This window comes from Echinops telfairi, unplaced genomic scaffold, assembly GCF_000313985.2.
Source record: "Echinops telfairi isolate 266 unplaced genomic scaffold, ASM31398v2 ScPeMD7_3;HRSCAF=10, whole genome shotgun sequence".
NCBI classification, from domain to species: Eukaryota; Metazoa; Chordata; class Mammalia; order Afrosoricida; family Tenrecidae; genus Echinops; species Echinops telfairi.
Genome location: NW_022103899.1, coordinates 64067922 through 64084411, shown reverse-complemented (window position 1 = coordinate 64084411; position 16490 = coordinate 64067922). Strand labels below are relative to the sequence as shown.

At 64.8% G+C, this 16490-nt stretch overlaps 2 protein-coding genes across 2 annotated transcripts; both read right to left on the bottom strand.

Moving 5' to 3' along the window:
• Positions 1–208: 208 nt before the first annotated feature.
• On the bottom strand, positions 209–9681 carry CAPN10 (calpain 10). The gene is made up of 13 exons (XM_045294862.1): positions 8057–9681; positions 7551–7712; positions 5665–5796; positions 4914–5110; positions 4219–4436; positions 3057–3198; positions 2810–2976; positions 2438–2685; positions 1935–2137; positions 1556–1826; positions 733–932; positions 611–656; positions 209–512 (listed from the first exon to the last, which is right to left on the bottom strand). The coding sequence occupies exons 1-13, from the start codon at positions 8126–8128 to the stop codon at positions 483–485; spliced, it is 2088 nt and encodes a 695-aa protein (XP_045150797.1). The 5' UTR covers positions 8129–9681; the 3' UTR covers positions 209–482.
• Positions 9682–9763: 82 nt separating this feature from the next.
• RNPEPL1 (arginyl aminopeptidase like 1) lies at positions 9764–16489 on the bottom strand (the record flags this gene model as incomplete). The annotated part of the gene is made up of 11 exons (XM_004701692.2): positions 9764–10706; positions 11158–11300; positions 11430–11660; positions 12281–12389; positions 12576–12688; positions 13042–13155; positions 13446–13681; positions 14027–14143; positions 14506–14657; positions 14930–15070; positions 16421–16489. Coding segments are annotated over 11 exons (1710 nt in total), but the record flags the coding sequence as incomplete, so codon positions are not given.
• Position 16490: the final 1 nt, after the last annotated feature.

Below are 16490 nucleotides of genomic sequence, written 5' to 3'. Positions count from 1 at the left end.
TGGTCCCCTCTCCTTGCTTTCTGGGCTATTGGTGGACGGTGCCCTCTGATCTCTTGCACCTCCATGGTGAAAGGCAGCACCTGCCACCTTTCCATGCCCTCCTCCCCAATCCAGTGACCCATCCATCCCTATAGCATGCCCCTCCGTTAGCAGTGGTGTGCAGGAGAGGCCAGCCTGAGCCCTCCTGATCCCGAGGCCTGGCTGCAGCTGCAGTGTCCACTGGTTTATTTAGAAAATCCTCTCGTACAAACATTCCTGATTCTAAACAACTGGACATTAGACGCTGATCTCAGGGCGCCCTCCTCTGGTCCTCAGAGCCTCGGGCCCACACGAGGGTCAGGCCCCAGGGCTGGGGGCTCTGTGCTGGGCTGTCGGTCTCTCTCGCAGGTCCTGATTGCCCAGTCCCTGACTGCAGAGCGAGGTGGGGGTACCGTGGAGGGCCACAGGAGGCTGGTCACCAGAGCAGACATGCAGGCCTTCCTTCAAGTCTGCATGATGGCCGTGAAGGAGGCCTGCGGAGGAGGCGTGAGGCGCCGTGGAGGGAGAGGCAGATGGTAGACAGCGTAGCTGGTCACACCCCCATGCCCCTGGGTCGGGCAGACCAACCTACCTCTTGAAGGAGCTGCCCCAGGCTCTCCCGACTCTGCAGGGACCGCCTGTGGAAGTGAGTAGCCATCAGCTTCGAGCCCCTCCTGGCTGAGGGATCCCACACCCACCTGCACAGCCACCCACCTGTCGATCCTGGTTGCTATGGTGACAGTGAAGGCTGCCTCCTTGTCTGGCAGGTAGGTGGAGGGGACCAGTGTGTAGGTGCCCGCAGGCAGGCGGCAGAGCTGGCTCACCTCCAGAGCATGGCGGTGGGGCACGCAGCTGGACACTGGCTCCTGGTGCAGAGGGGAGGGTGCGCCCGGACCCCTGCAGCCCTCTGGAACCTGCCGGGACAGACTGCGGTGGGCAGGCAGCTTGGGGTGGACAGGAAACCATGGCCCACCGTCCCTGTCTCTGTCCCCATCCGGGGCTCTGGAGATCAGTCCAGCAGGCAGGTCGTGGAGCTACAAGACTGTCAGGACTCTGAAATGCCACCCTGGCAGAGCCTGTCAGGGGTGGTCCATCAGTGCCCTCAGCAGGGACTCCGGCCTGGCTGGGCACCAAGGGGACCAGGCCCAGCCTGAGACCAGGGCCAGGGGAGTGGCCCTTGCAGAACTGAGGCTCTGGCAGCTTCCTAGCATGTGGAGGATGGCAGAAGCTGGTGGGTGGGTGCCAGCAGGGCAGGCATCGGGTGGGCAGTTCCCCAGGGCCATGCCCACCACAAGTGAGGAGCTGAGGAGCACAGCCCTGCCCACACGGCTGGTGGAGGCATGGCATTGAGCACAGGAGTGATTCTGGTCCCAGCCACCAGGACCTGCCACCCCCCAGGGGCTACGGAACCGACCTAGCCCCCAAGTGGGTATCAAAGGGGTTTCAGCATGCATCTTGTTGGGGTCTGACTGTGGCCGGTCCACCCTGGAGTGAGCCCCTGCAGATCCCTCGCCGGGGCAGCGGCCTGGGGCCTTGCCTGGTAGATGTGGAAGCCGATGGCGTGGCAAGCACCGTCCAGGCAGTGCTGGTGCAGTGTGATGCGGATGCAGCAGGGGGTGTCCCCGCCGCCGCCGCCGCCGCTGGGCACAGAGAAGGACAAGCGGGGGTTGCTGCCGTAGGAGGGGAAGTTCCTGCTGCCGCCCGCTGTCTGTCCGGCCCACCAATGGCCCTGCAGCTGCACGGTCTCCCACTCCCCCGCAGAGAGGGCACCCCCGGGGGTCGGGCTCCTGGGCACTGGCTTGATGGCACTATGGGAGGAGGGTGAGAATGGCCGGGCTGAGGGCAGTGTGGCCAACATGCTCCAGAATGGGCATGAGCAGGGGCAGGTTGCCCACCGGGGACATGGGGGCACCCACCTCAGGGCCACCTTCCCAGAGGAGAAGGCACGCAGCAGAAACTGGCCAGGTGCTTCCCTGAGAAAGGTGCTGGGCACGGCCAGGTAGTACCCAGGTGAGAGCTCACAATGAATGAGGACCTCCCGGTCGTATGCGTGACAGGCAGTGCCCGCAGCGGGGGGTGTCGACAGGACCCGGGGAAGGCTGACCCGCCGCTTGTCCACCTGGGGGCCAGATAGAGGGCTGTGCTCTGAGGGTGCATGCACAGTAACACACACACACACACACACACACACACACACGCACGCACATATACACACATGCACGTGCGTGTACGTACACACACACACACACACACACACACACACACACGGCCACTGTCCCCGCAGGACCTCTGTAATGTGAGCAACACGTGAAGCCACCACACTAGTGCCCACTCTGCCCTCTGGTGGCCAGCATGGGGGAGCCATCCCAGGCAGGGCCACACCCAGCTACCCAGCCACAGCACTGTCCCCAGGACGTACCTTCCAAACATGAAGGCCCAGGGCCTGCAGGTCCTTGCCCGGGAGGCTGGCTGGGCCCCGTGTGGCTCGGCTGTTCCCCGGGCGTCCCCGGGGCCTCTGCAGGACAGCCAGGCACACCTCGCTGGGTTCCCAGACGTGCAGCCAGAACTTGGGGTTGCTGGGAAAGCTGCTGTGGTTCCGGCACCCTCCGGCTGACTCCCCTCTGACCCAGGCCCCGGGTAGTGCCTGGGTGTGGCACAGTGTCCGGCCTGGAGTGGACAGGGTGCTAGTTAACTGGGCTCACAGGATGAGCACGGGTGAGCGCAGTGACTAATGCATGGATGGACAGGCAGACGCCCAAGGGAGGGGGGGTGGGGCAGGACTGTGTGTCACCTGAGTGGAGGCTCTGCAGGTAGCCGTCCTCGGATATGGGGAAGCCAATGGTGAGCTCGTCAAACTCTCGGACAAACTCCTCCTCGTCTACCCAGAACTCCCCGTCCTGCAGCTGGGCCAGGAGGTCGGCTGCCTCGGCCGCCTGCACCCGTCTCCACCCTGTGCCCCTGGAAGAAGCCATGTCTCAGCCAGCAGGCCCAGAGTGTCCCCCCAGGCCCACCCAAGCCATGCCCCTCCCCACACCTACCCCTCTCGCCAGGGCCCCTGCCAGCAGCGCCGGCCCCAGGGGTTGTGCACACGGAGCAGCAGGACATCGCCGCCAGCCTGTGTGCGCAGCTCCCGGAGGTCTGAGACGACGAAGGCGTGGAACTCCCCCAGCTCCTGGGCACCTGCGGGAGGGAGAGGAACAGAGGGTCACTGCGTGCACAGACGGGGTGGGTGTGGGCTAGGGCCCTTCCGCCTGGTGTCAGGAGTAACCTGGGCCAGCACAGCTCAGACACACTGCCCGGTCACGGGCCTGACTGGGTAGAGCTGGGGGTGTGTGGGGGGTTGGGCGCTCCCTGAAGCTGCACAGAGACCAGGGCCAGCAGGGGCAGAGCTGGGGACACAGCGGTAGCCTTGGGGGGAGGCACAGGAGGGGAGGAGGAAAGAAGGGAGAGAGGGAGGAGAGGCCTCACCAGTGCCCTGTCCTACCCAGCTGACCTCTGTGCCGACCTCTAGCTGGATGGGCCAGGCTGTCGCTGCTGCCGGGGGCATCCTGTCACCCACAGTGTCCTCTGCGACCTGTACACCTATGGGGAATCCACCCGGCCCAGGCACCTGGAGACCGACCACGGGCCAAGTGGCCGTCAGCACCAATGGGCTTTCTCAGTCATGAGATTGTACACCGGAACCGATGGCAGTGGGTCAGTGTTAGAAAAAGCAGGATGTGTGGGGACCCGTGCCTGGGAAGAGTACAGAAAACCAGGCGGGGCCACTGAAGTCTGCACATGGCCCGGAGCGGAGACACCCAGAAACGGCTTCCAACGCCCATGAGCACGCAGAAACGGGCCAGGCCCCCAAACAGCGACTGTGTCTTTTTTCTCTTCGCTTTCTGCAATCGTTCTTTTGTGAGCATAACGTGCTGGCCCACAGTCAAAGTGCCCACGCGCTCTCCTCGTGGAAGCAGACGGCTCATCTTGCTCCAAGGAGCGGTTGATGGGTTTCAACAGCGGACTTCTGCTGAGCAGCTGAGCGCTTAGCCCCGGCACCACCAGGGCGCCCTTGATTGTGTATTCAGCTCTGAAGGGAGAGCGAGTGCGAGGCTCCCAGCCTACGAAGTGCTACGGAGCCAGCCTGCCAGGCTGGCCAGGCGGCAGTCAGCACAGGCCTTGGCCTGGCCCTGCTGGGGGACCCCCTGCCACCCTCACCTGCTCTGGGGCTGAGTACTGAGCAGCTCAGCAGGCACCGGTCCTTCAGGGGGAGCAGCTGCCGCAGGGTCCTGTGTCCCCGGCCACCCGTTCCGTCCAGGGGGGCACTGGTCCTTGTGAAGTCCTTCAGGGTCCACCGTTCTGCCAGGCCACCAGTCAGGTCCACCAGGGCGTCTGCCACCTGCCCTGCCCACAGGAGCTCGTAGCACCCATGGACCCTGGGCACAGGCCGCTGGTGAGCACGGGGATGTTCCCTGACCGTCAGCCCACCCTGACCCCGCCTCTGCTGCTTGGCCTCCCAGTCACTACCACATCCTGCCTTCCAAGGTGGGTGGGTGGGCTGGCCTCCAGCCCTGACTCACACTCCTGTAGGCACACCAGTGGACAGTGGACGGAGGGGCCACTACGTGGCCCCTCAAGCCGGACCCTGGGCCAAGACCAAGAGGAACCAGCGCCCCTGTACACTGTCCCTCCCATCCACACCCGCGAGGCTGCCCCTGCTGCCCCGGATAAATTCATGGGTAGTGTCCAGGAGCGAGTCCACCTCTTCTCATGTCTGGCCTTCCCTTACTCGGCCAGTACTTGGTGTAGACCTTCACCATCTAGCCCTGCCCTGTCCATCCCGAGCCCTGCCCCGCACTTGGCATTGGCCTGCTCCTTCCTCCAGCCCAGCCCAGGCCCGGCCCGCCCCGTACTTGGCGTAGGCCTTCTCCAGCAGGGGGAGCCAGAACACGTCCTCGCTCTGGCAGCGGGAGAAGCAGAGTCGCCCAGCGAGGCATGGCAGACGGTCATCCACCGTGATGTCCACCCAGTGTCCATACTGCCACACACGGCAGGTGAAGCAGCCCCGGTACGCAGGTTCCAACCAGCTCGGCTGTCCTGGGGGGATGACCTAGCGCCCAGGGATGGCAGAGGCAGCTGTGAGGGCTACCACGTTTGACGGGCCGGTGCTCCTGCCTTTGAGCGGCACCCAACGGGGGTGGGGGGTGGAGGTGGGGGTGGGGGAGGTGATCGGAGCAGCCCACTTGCGGAGGGGACAGGCACTATGGCTGGAATTGTGCCCCAACCTTTACTAGGACCACCCCCCATGGTGCCCAGTCCGCAGGGCAGTGTGCCTAAAAACCAGCACGGAGCTGGGCGCTCCACTGGGAAGGAGGCTGGCCAGGCCACTCCCGGGGGAGCCTGGGGCCTCCGGAGGGCAGAGCCTTTTACTAACCCTTGTCAATTTAGTCTACACCCGTCAACATCGACTAGCCGAGGCCACCACTCCACACCAGGGTCCCGGCTGCCCTCCTAATATAGGCTGGCGTCCACCCACATCTGCTGCCACTGACCATACGGATAGTCCAGGGCCTCCAATGTGCAGCGCACAGGGCCCCATGACTCACCCCCTCAGCAAGGAGGGACAGCCAGGGGGTCGCAGAACCGCCCGCGGGGAGGCCGCACCTGCTCTAGGAGGCGCCGGCTCTTCTGCAGGGCCGCGCAGGCGCACAGGAACCAGCAGTCCCCCAGCAGCCCCTGCTTCACCTGCCCCTCCTGGGGGCTCTTGGGAAAGAGCCGGGGGGAAACACAGAGCTCCTGAAAGAAGTAAGGTGTCCAGTGAGGCGGGGCCCACCTTCCACACCAGCTGCCCAGGGCATGCAACCACTGTCCCCATACCCCTGGCCTCAGACCCCGTCCAGTCCAGCTTGGGCTCTGGGGTTGCTGTCTCTCCTCACCTTTTTGTAAGCGGGAACCCCCCGACTCTGGGTGGATTCTGCCATCCACCTCTACCCAATAGCACTGACCACAGCACACCCCACCGGGTCCCCAACACTGCTGGAAAGCCTGCCCCACACCCAGACCCCTGGAGCCCTGTCCCTTCTCTAGTCTCTTGAAAGGTCCTCTGGCCCTCCCCTCCCCCATCTGCACCCAGGGCCTTGTCTCAGAAGCCACTGGGCCTGCACCTCCCCAGTCCTCCTGACCTCAAGCCTGGCTCCCTTCCCTAGCCCCCTGCTCAGTCAGCCCACCTCCTTGGGCTGAGAGCCCCCCAGCATGCATACAAGATGTCCTGCACCTGATCGCCTGCCCTAACTGTACCGGGAAGAACTCTTATCTGCATCACCGGCCCAGGGCGGTTCAGACCAGGCTGAGATCAGACCTGCCACCACCCTCAGGCTTCTGAGCCATGCTGACCCCAGCTGGCCTTCCCGGCTCCTCCGCTGGGTTCTAGGATTCAGGGCAATGGCTACAAAGAACTCACACAGTGCGCACACAGGATGGGCTTTATTAAGGTAGTAACAGGTTCCAATTCAGGATCAGGAACAGCTTGGGATACAGTTCTTCCATCAGGGCAGCAGGCCTCTCTCTTTGGCCCTCAGCCTCTTGGGCCACCTAGGCCGCCCTGCCCTGCTTGGGATGCCACCAGTAAGTCTCAGCCCAAAGGCCCTTAGCCTAGAACCACCAAGTGCCCAGAGGTAACCCAGTCTTCCAGCAGGCCTCCTGCCCCACGGTAACCAGTTCTCTGGCTCCGAGAGCAGGGGAGTCCACAGTGCCATCTTCTGGCTCCATTCCTGGTCTCCTTAAGCTGCCACCTGGCCTTCCATGGGTGTAAATCTTTAGGGAAGCAGGTGGCCCCATCCTTCTAGAGGGCGGCTAGTGGATTGTAATTTCGGGTCTTTCAGTCAGCGGCACACTTAACCCACTGTTCCTCGGGAGCCTCCCACGACACCCAAAATCCACATCCTCATGAAATAACCCCCAATTCCATAAGGCTCTTCATGCTCTGGCTCTGCCTCCCCTCTGCTCTCAGGATGGTCCAAAGACGGACTCCTCTCAGAGCCACTTCAGTCACCACTCAGCTCCCTACAAGGCCTGCTGGCCGCCACCAGATGCCCGCGAGGCCTGTGGCCACTCAGGGCTGTCTTACTCAGCAGATGTGAAATATCAACACAGAGCAGGCCACGGGTCCCTCCACACTGCCTTCTGAGGAGCTGCTCGCTGTGCCCGCCATGTCCTCCCGGCTGCCAGGGACTTGACTCCACGCCACAATGACCCACGCTGGTTCAGCAAAGCTGACTGCCACGTCTTTCCTGCGCAAAGCCTCAGGGTGCATTCTGAGCCCTGAGCAATTTGTGTTCCCCAGGGGTTTCCTGCATCCCAGCAGGTTCCCAAAGGCGGATCTAGCGCTTGGGTGTCCGGCACATCCTACGTGGGCTGGCGAGGAGGCGAGCTGGGAGCCATGACTGCAGACGCACGCACCAGTCTGGCGCTCCCGGGGTTCCCAGGGCGTGGCTGCTGTGGCCCGCCCCGCCGACCGCCCACCCCTCGGCCCCCCGTGCCACACTGCCCACCTGCGGCCGCCGCCATGTGAAGTCCTCCCGGAACTGGGCCAGCGGAGTGGACAAGTTGAAGAAGAGCGAGGCGTCCGAGGCCGGGAAGGCGGCGTCGCGGAAGAGCTCTGGCGACGGCGGCTCGGCAGACCCGCTTGCAGCGTCGACGCCCCGGGCTCCCATCTGCGGGCCCCGCAACGATCGTGGCCGCGTGAGCGAACCGGGCCCGTGGGCTAGGGGCCGCGGACCCAGGGGGACCCACCCCGGCCAGACCCTGGTGCCCCGCCCCCATGCCTTTCAGCGGGGAAACCTGCCAACCAGCCACCCTCTAGGGGGCAGCCTCCGCTCGTCACCCGGGTAACCGCGGGGTACAGGCTGCAGCCAAACACAGGCGTCACCCAAGATCACATGACAGGTCAACCCAATCACACTGGAGTTCGCTCCGCCCCGCCCCGCCCCGCGATCTCGTCTAGGGGGTGGAGCTCGTTGGCTCGCTCTCGCGAGGCTGCTTTCTCTCTCGCTGTTACCTTCTCCTTCCGGGGTCTGTCGGAGGCGGAGCCGTTCCTACTGAGGCTCACGCCCAGAAAGCTGTCGGGCATCTTGTCCTGGGGCTGACCTCGCTCGGGCCGGTCGTCCAGGCTGGGACTCGCGACCTCTTGGGACTGAGAGAACAAAGGTGACCGAGGCCTTGACGCGGACTACAGATCCCAGCATGCACTGCGAGTGCGCAGGAAGAGCCTTCGTCGTCCGGACCTGGCCTGTGCCGCTGGCGGTGGGGAAAGAGCCGTAATGGGCAGACCTGGCGGCCGTTGCTGCCACCCGAGCCCAGCGCAGGGCTGAGGTGCGAGCGGCCCGCTGCGCACCCTTCCTGGCCCTCAAATGACCTGGCCGCTCAGGGGTGCGGGGTGATGGACTGATCTCAGGACGTGCTCACTTCGGCCGCGGGACCCTGGCCCTCCCGAGGCTTCACCGTTCACCCCGCAAGCTTGCTGCGCGGTGGCTGAAGCGTGTGCCGAGGCCGGACTGCGAGGGGAGCGGGACCCCGGCCCTCGGAGTGACAGCGCTCCGCCAGCTCCCCGGCCTTCTCAGGTGTTTTCATCTCCGGGCGATTTAATCCAGCCTTGCGAACGGAGCCTTGGCAGCGTGGTGGCCTCCGCATTGAGCTGCTAATCAAGTTTTCCGCCACCAAGGCCCAAATGCCTGTACGCTGAAAGAACTGGCCGTGGAGCCTCTGCCTGCTGCTTTAATGAGCTGCCACTGCGACTCCTCCCTCTGAGGCCAGGTGGGCAGTGTCCTGGTTTGGGAGCCCAGGTCACTCACCTGGATAGATAGAATTGCAAGACCACACAGCTGGACACCTCCCTGCACTGTCAGGCCTCACTTCAGTATGCTAAGCACCTCGGTGAACCTGCTAGTCTTTTCCTCCCAGCACCTGGCCTCCCTCTCGTACTCCCTCCCAGGGTTCCCCTGCCAGTAAGCAGTCTGTTCCCTACCCCAGAGCTCCATGCCAGTCAGTAGAGCTGCAAGGCAAGCCCTGGGGACACTTACTCTGTGGCTGACAAGGAGAGTCTGAGGGAGGGGCATGAAGGCCACACTGGCAGGAGTCCAAGCCACATCCTCCAACCCCACCTCACTGGAAATAAACTTGATTCCAGCTCCTACTGCCTGTTCACTCGGCTTCCTAAACAGTGTGCCAGCTGGGGCCTGCTGCTCCTGCAGAGCACGCAGCAGCTGAGCACTCCTGCAGGAGGTGGTTCTGCCTTGGCTGGCAGGAGTGCTTGGGCAGGTCTGCCTGGGCGTTGGGACCACTCTCCAGGGACTGCCCTGAGCCGAGGGCCTTGTTTTCTTCTACCCCAACCCAATGAAGCTGAGGGTCTGTCCTCACTACAGGAGGGAAAGCCAAATCCAGGAAAGGGCACCAGTGGCAGAAACCAGCCTGGTCCTGGCCCGAGTGCCAAGGGATGAATCTGGGCCATTGTCCTTGGAAAGGGGGGTACACACATCCAACGGAGGCCCTTGCTAAGGCAAGTGTTGGCCAAAGACTCCGAACAGAAGGACCTGGTAAGTGGTGCCCTCTGGCGTGCATGGGCTAAGAGTTCATGGGCGTAGGGCAAGGCCAGCTGGGAAGCCTGTCCAGTCCAGCACCTGCTATCAGAGGGGGTACCAACCCGTGGCCAGCTCAACCCCAGAGATCCCACGTGGGTACCGAGTCAGAAGGCACGGGGAGAGGAAGGTCAGGTTTGCAAAGTGGAGGTTTAATGGGACGATCCCGGTGCCGGTGCGGGGCCTAGTCAAGGCCCTCACCCCAGTGGTCCCTGGAGACCCCAACGGCCGCCTCCGCAGCAAGGTGGCCTAAGGAGAGCACCGGCGCCACCTGCCGCTTCCCTGCGGTATTGCTTCGCCCGTGCGCTCGCCCCACCCTGTTCCCACCTAGGACGCCAGTTCCCTGAGGGGCTAAGGCTTTCCTGGGCCCCTGGCCCCTCCCTGGGGTCGTGCTGCCTCTCCCTGGTGCCCCCTGGCAGAAGCATGGGGAACAGAGGGCAAGTCTGCGTCCCTGGCCCTCTGCCCAGGAGGCTGCGGCGGCAAGACAGACAGAGGATGGCCAGGCCGCCCGCAACGTAAGGCACAGTGTGGTGGTCACCGGGGGGCCTGGCGTGGACACCCGCGCCTGCTGCCGGGAGTCCGGGCTGGGCGCGGCCCCTATGCGCGCACGGAGGGCACGCTGCCCCGGGGGCCGCCGCAGGGGCCTGGGCAAAACCCCACAGAGCCCGTGCCCCGCGCAAACCCGCACCCTGCATCCTGGCGAGCCCACGCGGACGGGGGATGGGTGGTCCCGGTCGCACCCAGAAGGCACAATCGTGGTGTCCGGAGGTGGTGGGCAGCCCGCACAGGCTAGGCGGACACGTTGACGTCCCTGAGAGAGAGGGCAGTGCCTGGGGCCTCGTCCCCGAGCAGCAGGGCCGGCGTGTCCGCGCCCATGCCTGCGTCCCGTTCAGCGCCCGGCTCAGCAGCCAGCTCGACGCCTGGGCCCAGGCCCTGCGACAGGATCTGTTGGATGGTTCTGCGCAGGTTCGGGTGCAGCCGGCCCTGGGTCTGGTAGAAGACTTCCAGGGCGAAGGGCTTGAGGGCGCCGGTGCTGAGGTCCTCGTACAGCGGGATGGTGTACATGCGCGACATCTGCAGGCAGGCGCTCAGGGTCAGGGTCCCCACCCGTGCCCCTGGCTGGCAGCCTCCCAACCTGGCATCTGTCCAGGAGGACAACTGCCTAACCTCATCTCCAGGACCACAGCCTGGCTTACTGCCCAACCCCCAACCCCCGCCCCCAGCCTAGCTTACCACCACCCAGGGCCACCTTGAGCCCCACCCCCACCCAGCTTCTACGGTGTCCAGATCAGGGGCGAGTCGGGGCAGGCCTGGGATCCTCCAGCCTGTTTGAGGGGTGGCCGTCCCTGAGACCCAGAGTAGGTCTCTTCCCCGGCACACAGGCACCTCCAAGCCTGGAAGGGCAAAGCCCTGAGCCGTGGTCCTTCAGACCAAGTACTATTCATTCCCCACAAGCAACCAAGACCCCACCCAGCAGAGGCGTGGCTGGCAGAGGCCCCGCCCCGGGCGGCCAGCAGAGCAGCACCTGGCTCTCCAGGAAGCGCCGCACGCGGTGTAAGTCGGGGTAGTAGTCATTCCGGACCACAAGCTGCAGCCAGCGGATGCGGATCTCGGCGTTCATGGAGTCCAGCAGGGACGAGTAGCACTGGGACAGGCTGGTCACTACCTCTGCAGACAGGACATGTCAGGACCACCCAGGCGCACCCCACCCCCTGGGAGAGCAGGAACCCACCCTGCAGTGGCATGAGCCCATCGTGGACCAGTGGGGACCGCCACCCTCGGAGAACGGGGTCCCACCCTGGGGCAGCGGGGAGCCGTCCAGCAGTCTGTCCAGGAACAGGGCCGTCTGGAAGGTCCTCCACTTGGAGATGTCGATGGCGCTGGCCGTGGCAGCCACCTGGTCCAAGGGCTCCGCCGTCCACAGCTGGAAGAGGGCCTCCACTGGCCGGGTTAGACTGGACCCCTGTGACAGGTCCGGTTCTGCCAGTGGGGGGCCCGTAGCGTTGAGCCAGCGCTCAAACTCCAGCCCTGTGGGGCAGGGAGGCGAGCATGTGGTACTTGCCCTGCTGGGAGGACCACCCACCCAGAAGTTGTCCTCTAGCACAGAGCCCAGGGGCCAGGTCCCACGGTCTGCCACTGAAAGCCACTGCCTGCACGGTGGGGAGAGGGCTTGGTGACCCAGGACCCTCACCCACCCCAACCCTCTCCTGGACGCAAGACAATAATGCTTGAACCTCAGCCCCAGAGGCTCTGGGCCCCATGAGCCGGATGAGGGCAGGTCTTGCACGACCCCACAACAATCTACGTCCCCTCACCCACCTACCAAGACATAAGGTCCCCACGCTCAGCCCTCCCATTCCCACCACCCTCCAGCAAAGCCCAACTTTCTCCCAGAATGTAGACCCTTGGCCTCTTCTCTGGCCCCCATGCCTCAAAGCCCAGGCTGCTGTGTTGACACCATGCTGCTGGGGAGGGTCCTCAGGTGCCCCGCCCGGCCCTGCACACGTGTGAGCACACAGGCACACACAAACACACCCAGTGCTCCTTCTGTGACTACCAGCTGTCACCATCACAGGAGGGCTGGGAAGGGCAGCTGGCAGGGGAGAAGGCTACCCACCCCCCAGGGCCATGGCTGCCCCGCCCCCCACCTGCCCGGCAGTCCACGCTCTGCTCCCTGAGCTCGGGGAAGAAGCTGAGGAAGGAGTCCAGGAGGTCCTGGGCCACCACACTGCTGAACTTGTACTTCTCCACATAGGCCTGTGGGGACAGGCTGGCCTCAGCGCCCACCAGACCGCCGCCAGACTCACCCAGGGGCATCCCGGGCCCAACGGGACTGGCAAGGGAGGGGAAGTGTCTGGACATGCCCAGGAGCGATGGCTGGCCAGAGAGGGGGGCTTCTTCAGGTGCCCGCCAGGGAGCGCCAGGGTAGGGGGGTGTGCTCACTCGGAGGAAGCCATCAAAGTGCTGAGGGTCTCCGCAGAGCTGGGACAGGTAGTGTACAAAGCAGTACCCTTTCTCGTACGTGAAGAGGTTCATCAGGTGGCTGGGGTTCACACCTGCAAGAGAGAGGCCTACTTGTGCCACACCTGGGACCCTCTGTGTCCCAAGGGGCCGGAAGGAGCAGTGCTCTGGCGGGAGGGAGGAAGAGAAAAGCTGAGAGCCACCACTGTCCTCCCAGGCCTGGAAACTGAGGATCATGCGACCTGGTGCCCTGTACCTAGGTGAGGCGACCTCACTCTGGGGGCCTCTTGGGGAAGGGACTTGGGGAGGGGGGGGCGCACGGGAGGGGGCAGGCCAGAGTCCCTGGCTGGGAGGGTGGGCTTGAGTACTGCAAGGGGTACCCGGCCTGTCAGGCTGGTGAGCAGGGGCGCAGCTGGGGTGTCTGACCGGCTGTGGGCAGGGTAGGTACCTGGCTCCAGCTTGGCCTGCAGCTTGCTGACCGGGCTGTCCTCTCCCAGCAGCTTCATCTGCCGGTGCAGCGCGTCGAGGCGGAACGCCGTCTCTAGGCAGGTGAAGGCCGCACCTGGGTGGGCGTGTAGGCAGGGGAGCCAGGCAGGTGAGGGCTGCAGAAAGGGACGCACTCACTTCCCACTCACCTCCCCCCGGGGCGGTACTATAAGGCTCAGGGCCACTGCTGCCCCCACTCCTAGGAGCAGGCCAGTGGGGACAGTGCGCATGCGTGCGGAGGAGGGGCTAAAGGGTGGGCACTCGATCTCCCCACCCGCAGGCTTGGTTGTGATGCGTCACACATAGGAGCCAGCAGAGTCGCAGGTGGCTGGGGGAGGGCACTCGCCACCCACCCGCGGCCAGTACCGTAGGTCTCGGTGGTGATGCGCCGCTGTGCGTAGGTGGCCAGGCCCTCGCTGAGCCACATCTCCTCCCAGGTGGCGTTGGTGACTGCGTTGCCGAACCAGCTGTGGGCCACCTCGTGGATGACATCGATGACCAGGAACTCGTCGCTCTCCAGGATGGAGGAGATGATGAACGTGAGGCAGGGGTTCTCCATGGCCACGATGGGGAAGGAGGGCGGCAGGAAGACGATGTCGTACCTGCCGGCAGGTGGGCGGCTCAGGGGCCGGGGCCTGCACCTTCGTGATGGAGGGCATGGCAGGCGCCACGGGAATCCCCAAGGGGGACTGTTTCCCAGGCAGCCAGGGTTCCAGGTCTACCTCAGGCCATACGCAGCCCCCCAAGACACAGCTGCCCCACATGTTCAGACCCCTCCCAGGACACATCTGCCCCATATGTACAGACCCCTCCCAGGACACACCTGCCCATATGTAGCCCCTCGGGCCATACCTGCCCCCCATGAAGAGCCCCCAGGCCACAGCTGCCCACATGTAGCCCCCAGGATGCACCTGCCCCACATGTATAGACCCCAGCCCCGGCCATACCTGCCCCACATGTAGGGCCCATATAGTCTCTCAGCCGTGGTCAGCCACTGCTCTACCATGCCCGATAGCTTGCTGGTGGCCGTGGATAGTAGGCAGGGCTCAGCCCATACACGGCTCCTGTGGGGCAGAGAAGGTGGGCAGGGCTACAGACCACCCTCTCCAAGGCCACCTGCTGCTCCCCTGTTTTGGCCCAACCCCACCTCCACCCCCAGCAGACACCCGGGGGCCAGGGTTAGTAGTTGTAGCAGCTGCCCAGAGGCCCAGCACCTGCTAATGGAGTCTCAGGGTGGGAGGAGCAGGCCTGTGAGGGTAAACCCAGGGCATGGTAGTAAGGCTTGGGATTCTGCCTGTGAGCACCCCAGACTGGGCAGGGGTTATGGACAGAGAGGTGGTGGGCCTGGCCAAGGGCAAGATTCTCGGAGGCTGGGTCCCAGCCCCCAGAGGAGGGATGCTGCAGCGGGCAGCAGGCGGGGACCTACCTGGGTCCGATGTCCGCTGGCTGGAGATCTCCGGCCACCAGGGCCACGAGGTAGGCGGGCACCGGGTGCTCCATGTGGAAGTGGTACACACCCTCCTCCTCCGAGAAGGAACTCCGGGTGGCGCTCATGAGCACCTGGACCCCCGTAGGGGCCTGTGGGGACCCCAGATTGAGGAGCAGGGCCCCACTGCCTGGAGCTCTTGAGTCTCCCTGGGGACCCCACAACCCTACCTAGGGGCCCCAGCTCCCAGTCCAGGACAGTCCAGCAAGGGCCTATCAGGGTGGTCCCCTGGCCAGGGGCCCTGTGTCTTCACTGAGCCTGCCCCCCTGAGCAGGGACAGGGACTCCATACCTCAGCAGGCCTGTCTGCGCCCTCCTCCCGGGCCCAGACCCAGGCAGTGGCTGGAGGAGGGCACTGGGCTCACCTTGACCACGGCGGAGTAGGTGCACTTGACGGCAGGTGTGTCGAAGCAGGGGAAGAAGGAGCGGTTGCACACGGAGTGGCCCTGGGTGAACACGAAGGGCTTCGCATGGCCGTAGGTCAGCTCGGGGCCCAGCCACCAGACCTGTGGGCAGGCGGGGGGATCAGCAGGGGCACCGCCGGCACCCTGCCCCAAAGAGGACAGGTGGGCAGGTGGGAGGAGGCGGGGGTGGGGCGCAGGGAGGGCAGTGGGCTGAGGGCAAGCAGAGTGGCTTTCCTCTGGGTCACCGAGGGCCATGCAGACCTCATGTGTACAAGGTCCAGCTCTGAAACCCAGTATCCAAACCCACTGTTGCTGGGGTGACCCCAACTCACGGAACCCTGGAGGGCAGGATGCAACCCCCTGCAAGCTCTCTGAGGCTGCACATCGCTGGATGGTGACCCCCACTAGCTCCTATGCACCCAGAACCGTGCTGGTGGGTTTGAACCACTGACCTGATGAGCAGCCAGTGCTTAACCCAGTGTGCCACCAGGGCACCGCGGGTCTAGCTTGGGTGGCAGGATGAGGGGGATTGAGGTGTGCCTTGAGTCTCCTGCCGTGGCCTGTCCCTGCTCTGCTGGCCACCAAGCCCCAAGGGAAGTGCAGTGAACACAGAGGGACGTGCTGGAGGGTGCCAGCCACCCAGGGAGGGAGCCGGCAGGCACTCCTGACCCTGCAGGGGCTGACAGCAGTGGTGCCCACTCCATGCCCCCCTGGCATGTTTGGTGAGCACCCCCCTGCCCCCCTCCTGTGATGTGAAGGTGCTGTTCCCTTGGGGCCAAGGTCTTGAGTAAAGCAGCCCTGTGCTCCATGTGCCAGGGCCACTGGGCAGAACACCCCTCCCTCCTCACCTGCCCCTGCAGGCTGGCCACAGGTGTGGTGGAGCTGGGCTCTCACCTGGGTCCTTGGTGGACCGTCACAGGCGGGGAAGCTGGAAGGACCTGTGCCTCCCAAGGCTCGGGGTGTGGGGAGGTGTGGGATGGGAATCCCTTGCGTGAAGTCCATGCTGGACCCGGGGCAAATCCACACACTGTAGGGCCAGCAAGGCCTGACCCCTGGACAGCCTCACCACGGGCTGTCCTGCAGCCACAGTGGCAGCTGGGACACTTGACCTTTGCCAGAACCTCTGGGAAGGTGGGCACCCCTTGCCCAGAGTGCTGCATGCCAGCACCCCCAGACCTCACCAAAGGAGTCAAAAGCCAAGTGCCACACCCAGGCCAAGACCACAGGCCACCTGGCCAAGCCATCCCCTTGTCAGCTGCCATCATGCAGGTGTCAACCAGCGGCTCCAGTCCCCTCACCGTGGGAGGGCCTCCAGGGGGACATGCACCGCCCTAACCCTCTGCCCACCGCCCCAGGCTCCCGGGACTCCTGCAGCGGGACGCTCAGCCCGGAGGCCCGCCTTTCGGCAGGTGCCCGCCCCCCGCCGGGCGCCCGGGGTTCCCCTGGACTCACAGCAGGGGCGTCGATGGAGGTGTAGCGCAGGATGACCTGGAAGGGCTGGTGCGCCAGCAGCTCCGGCGGC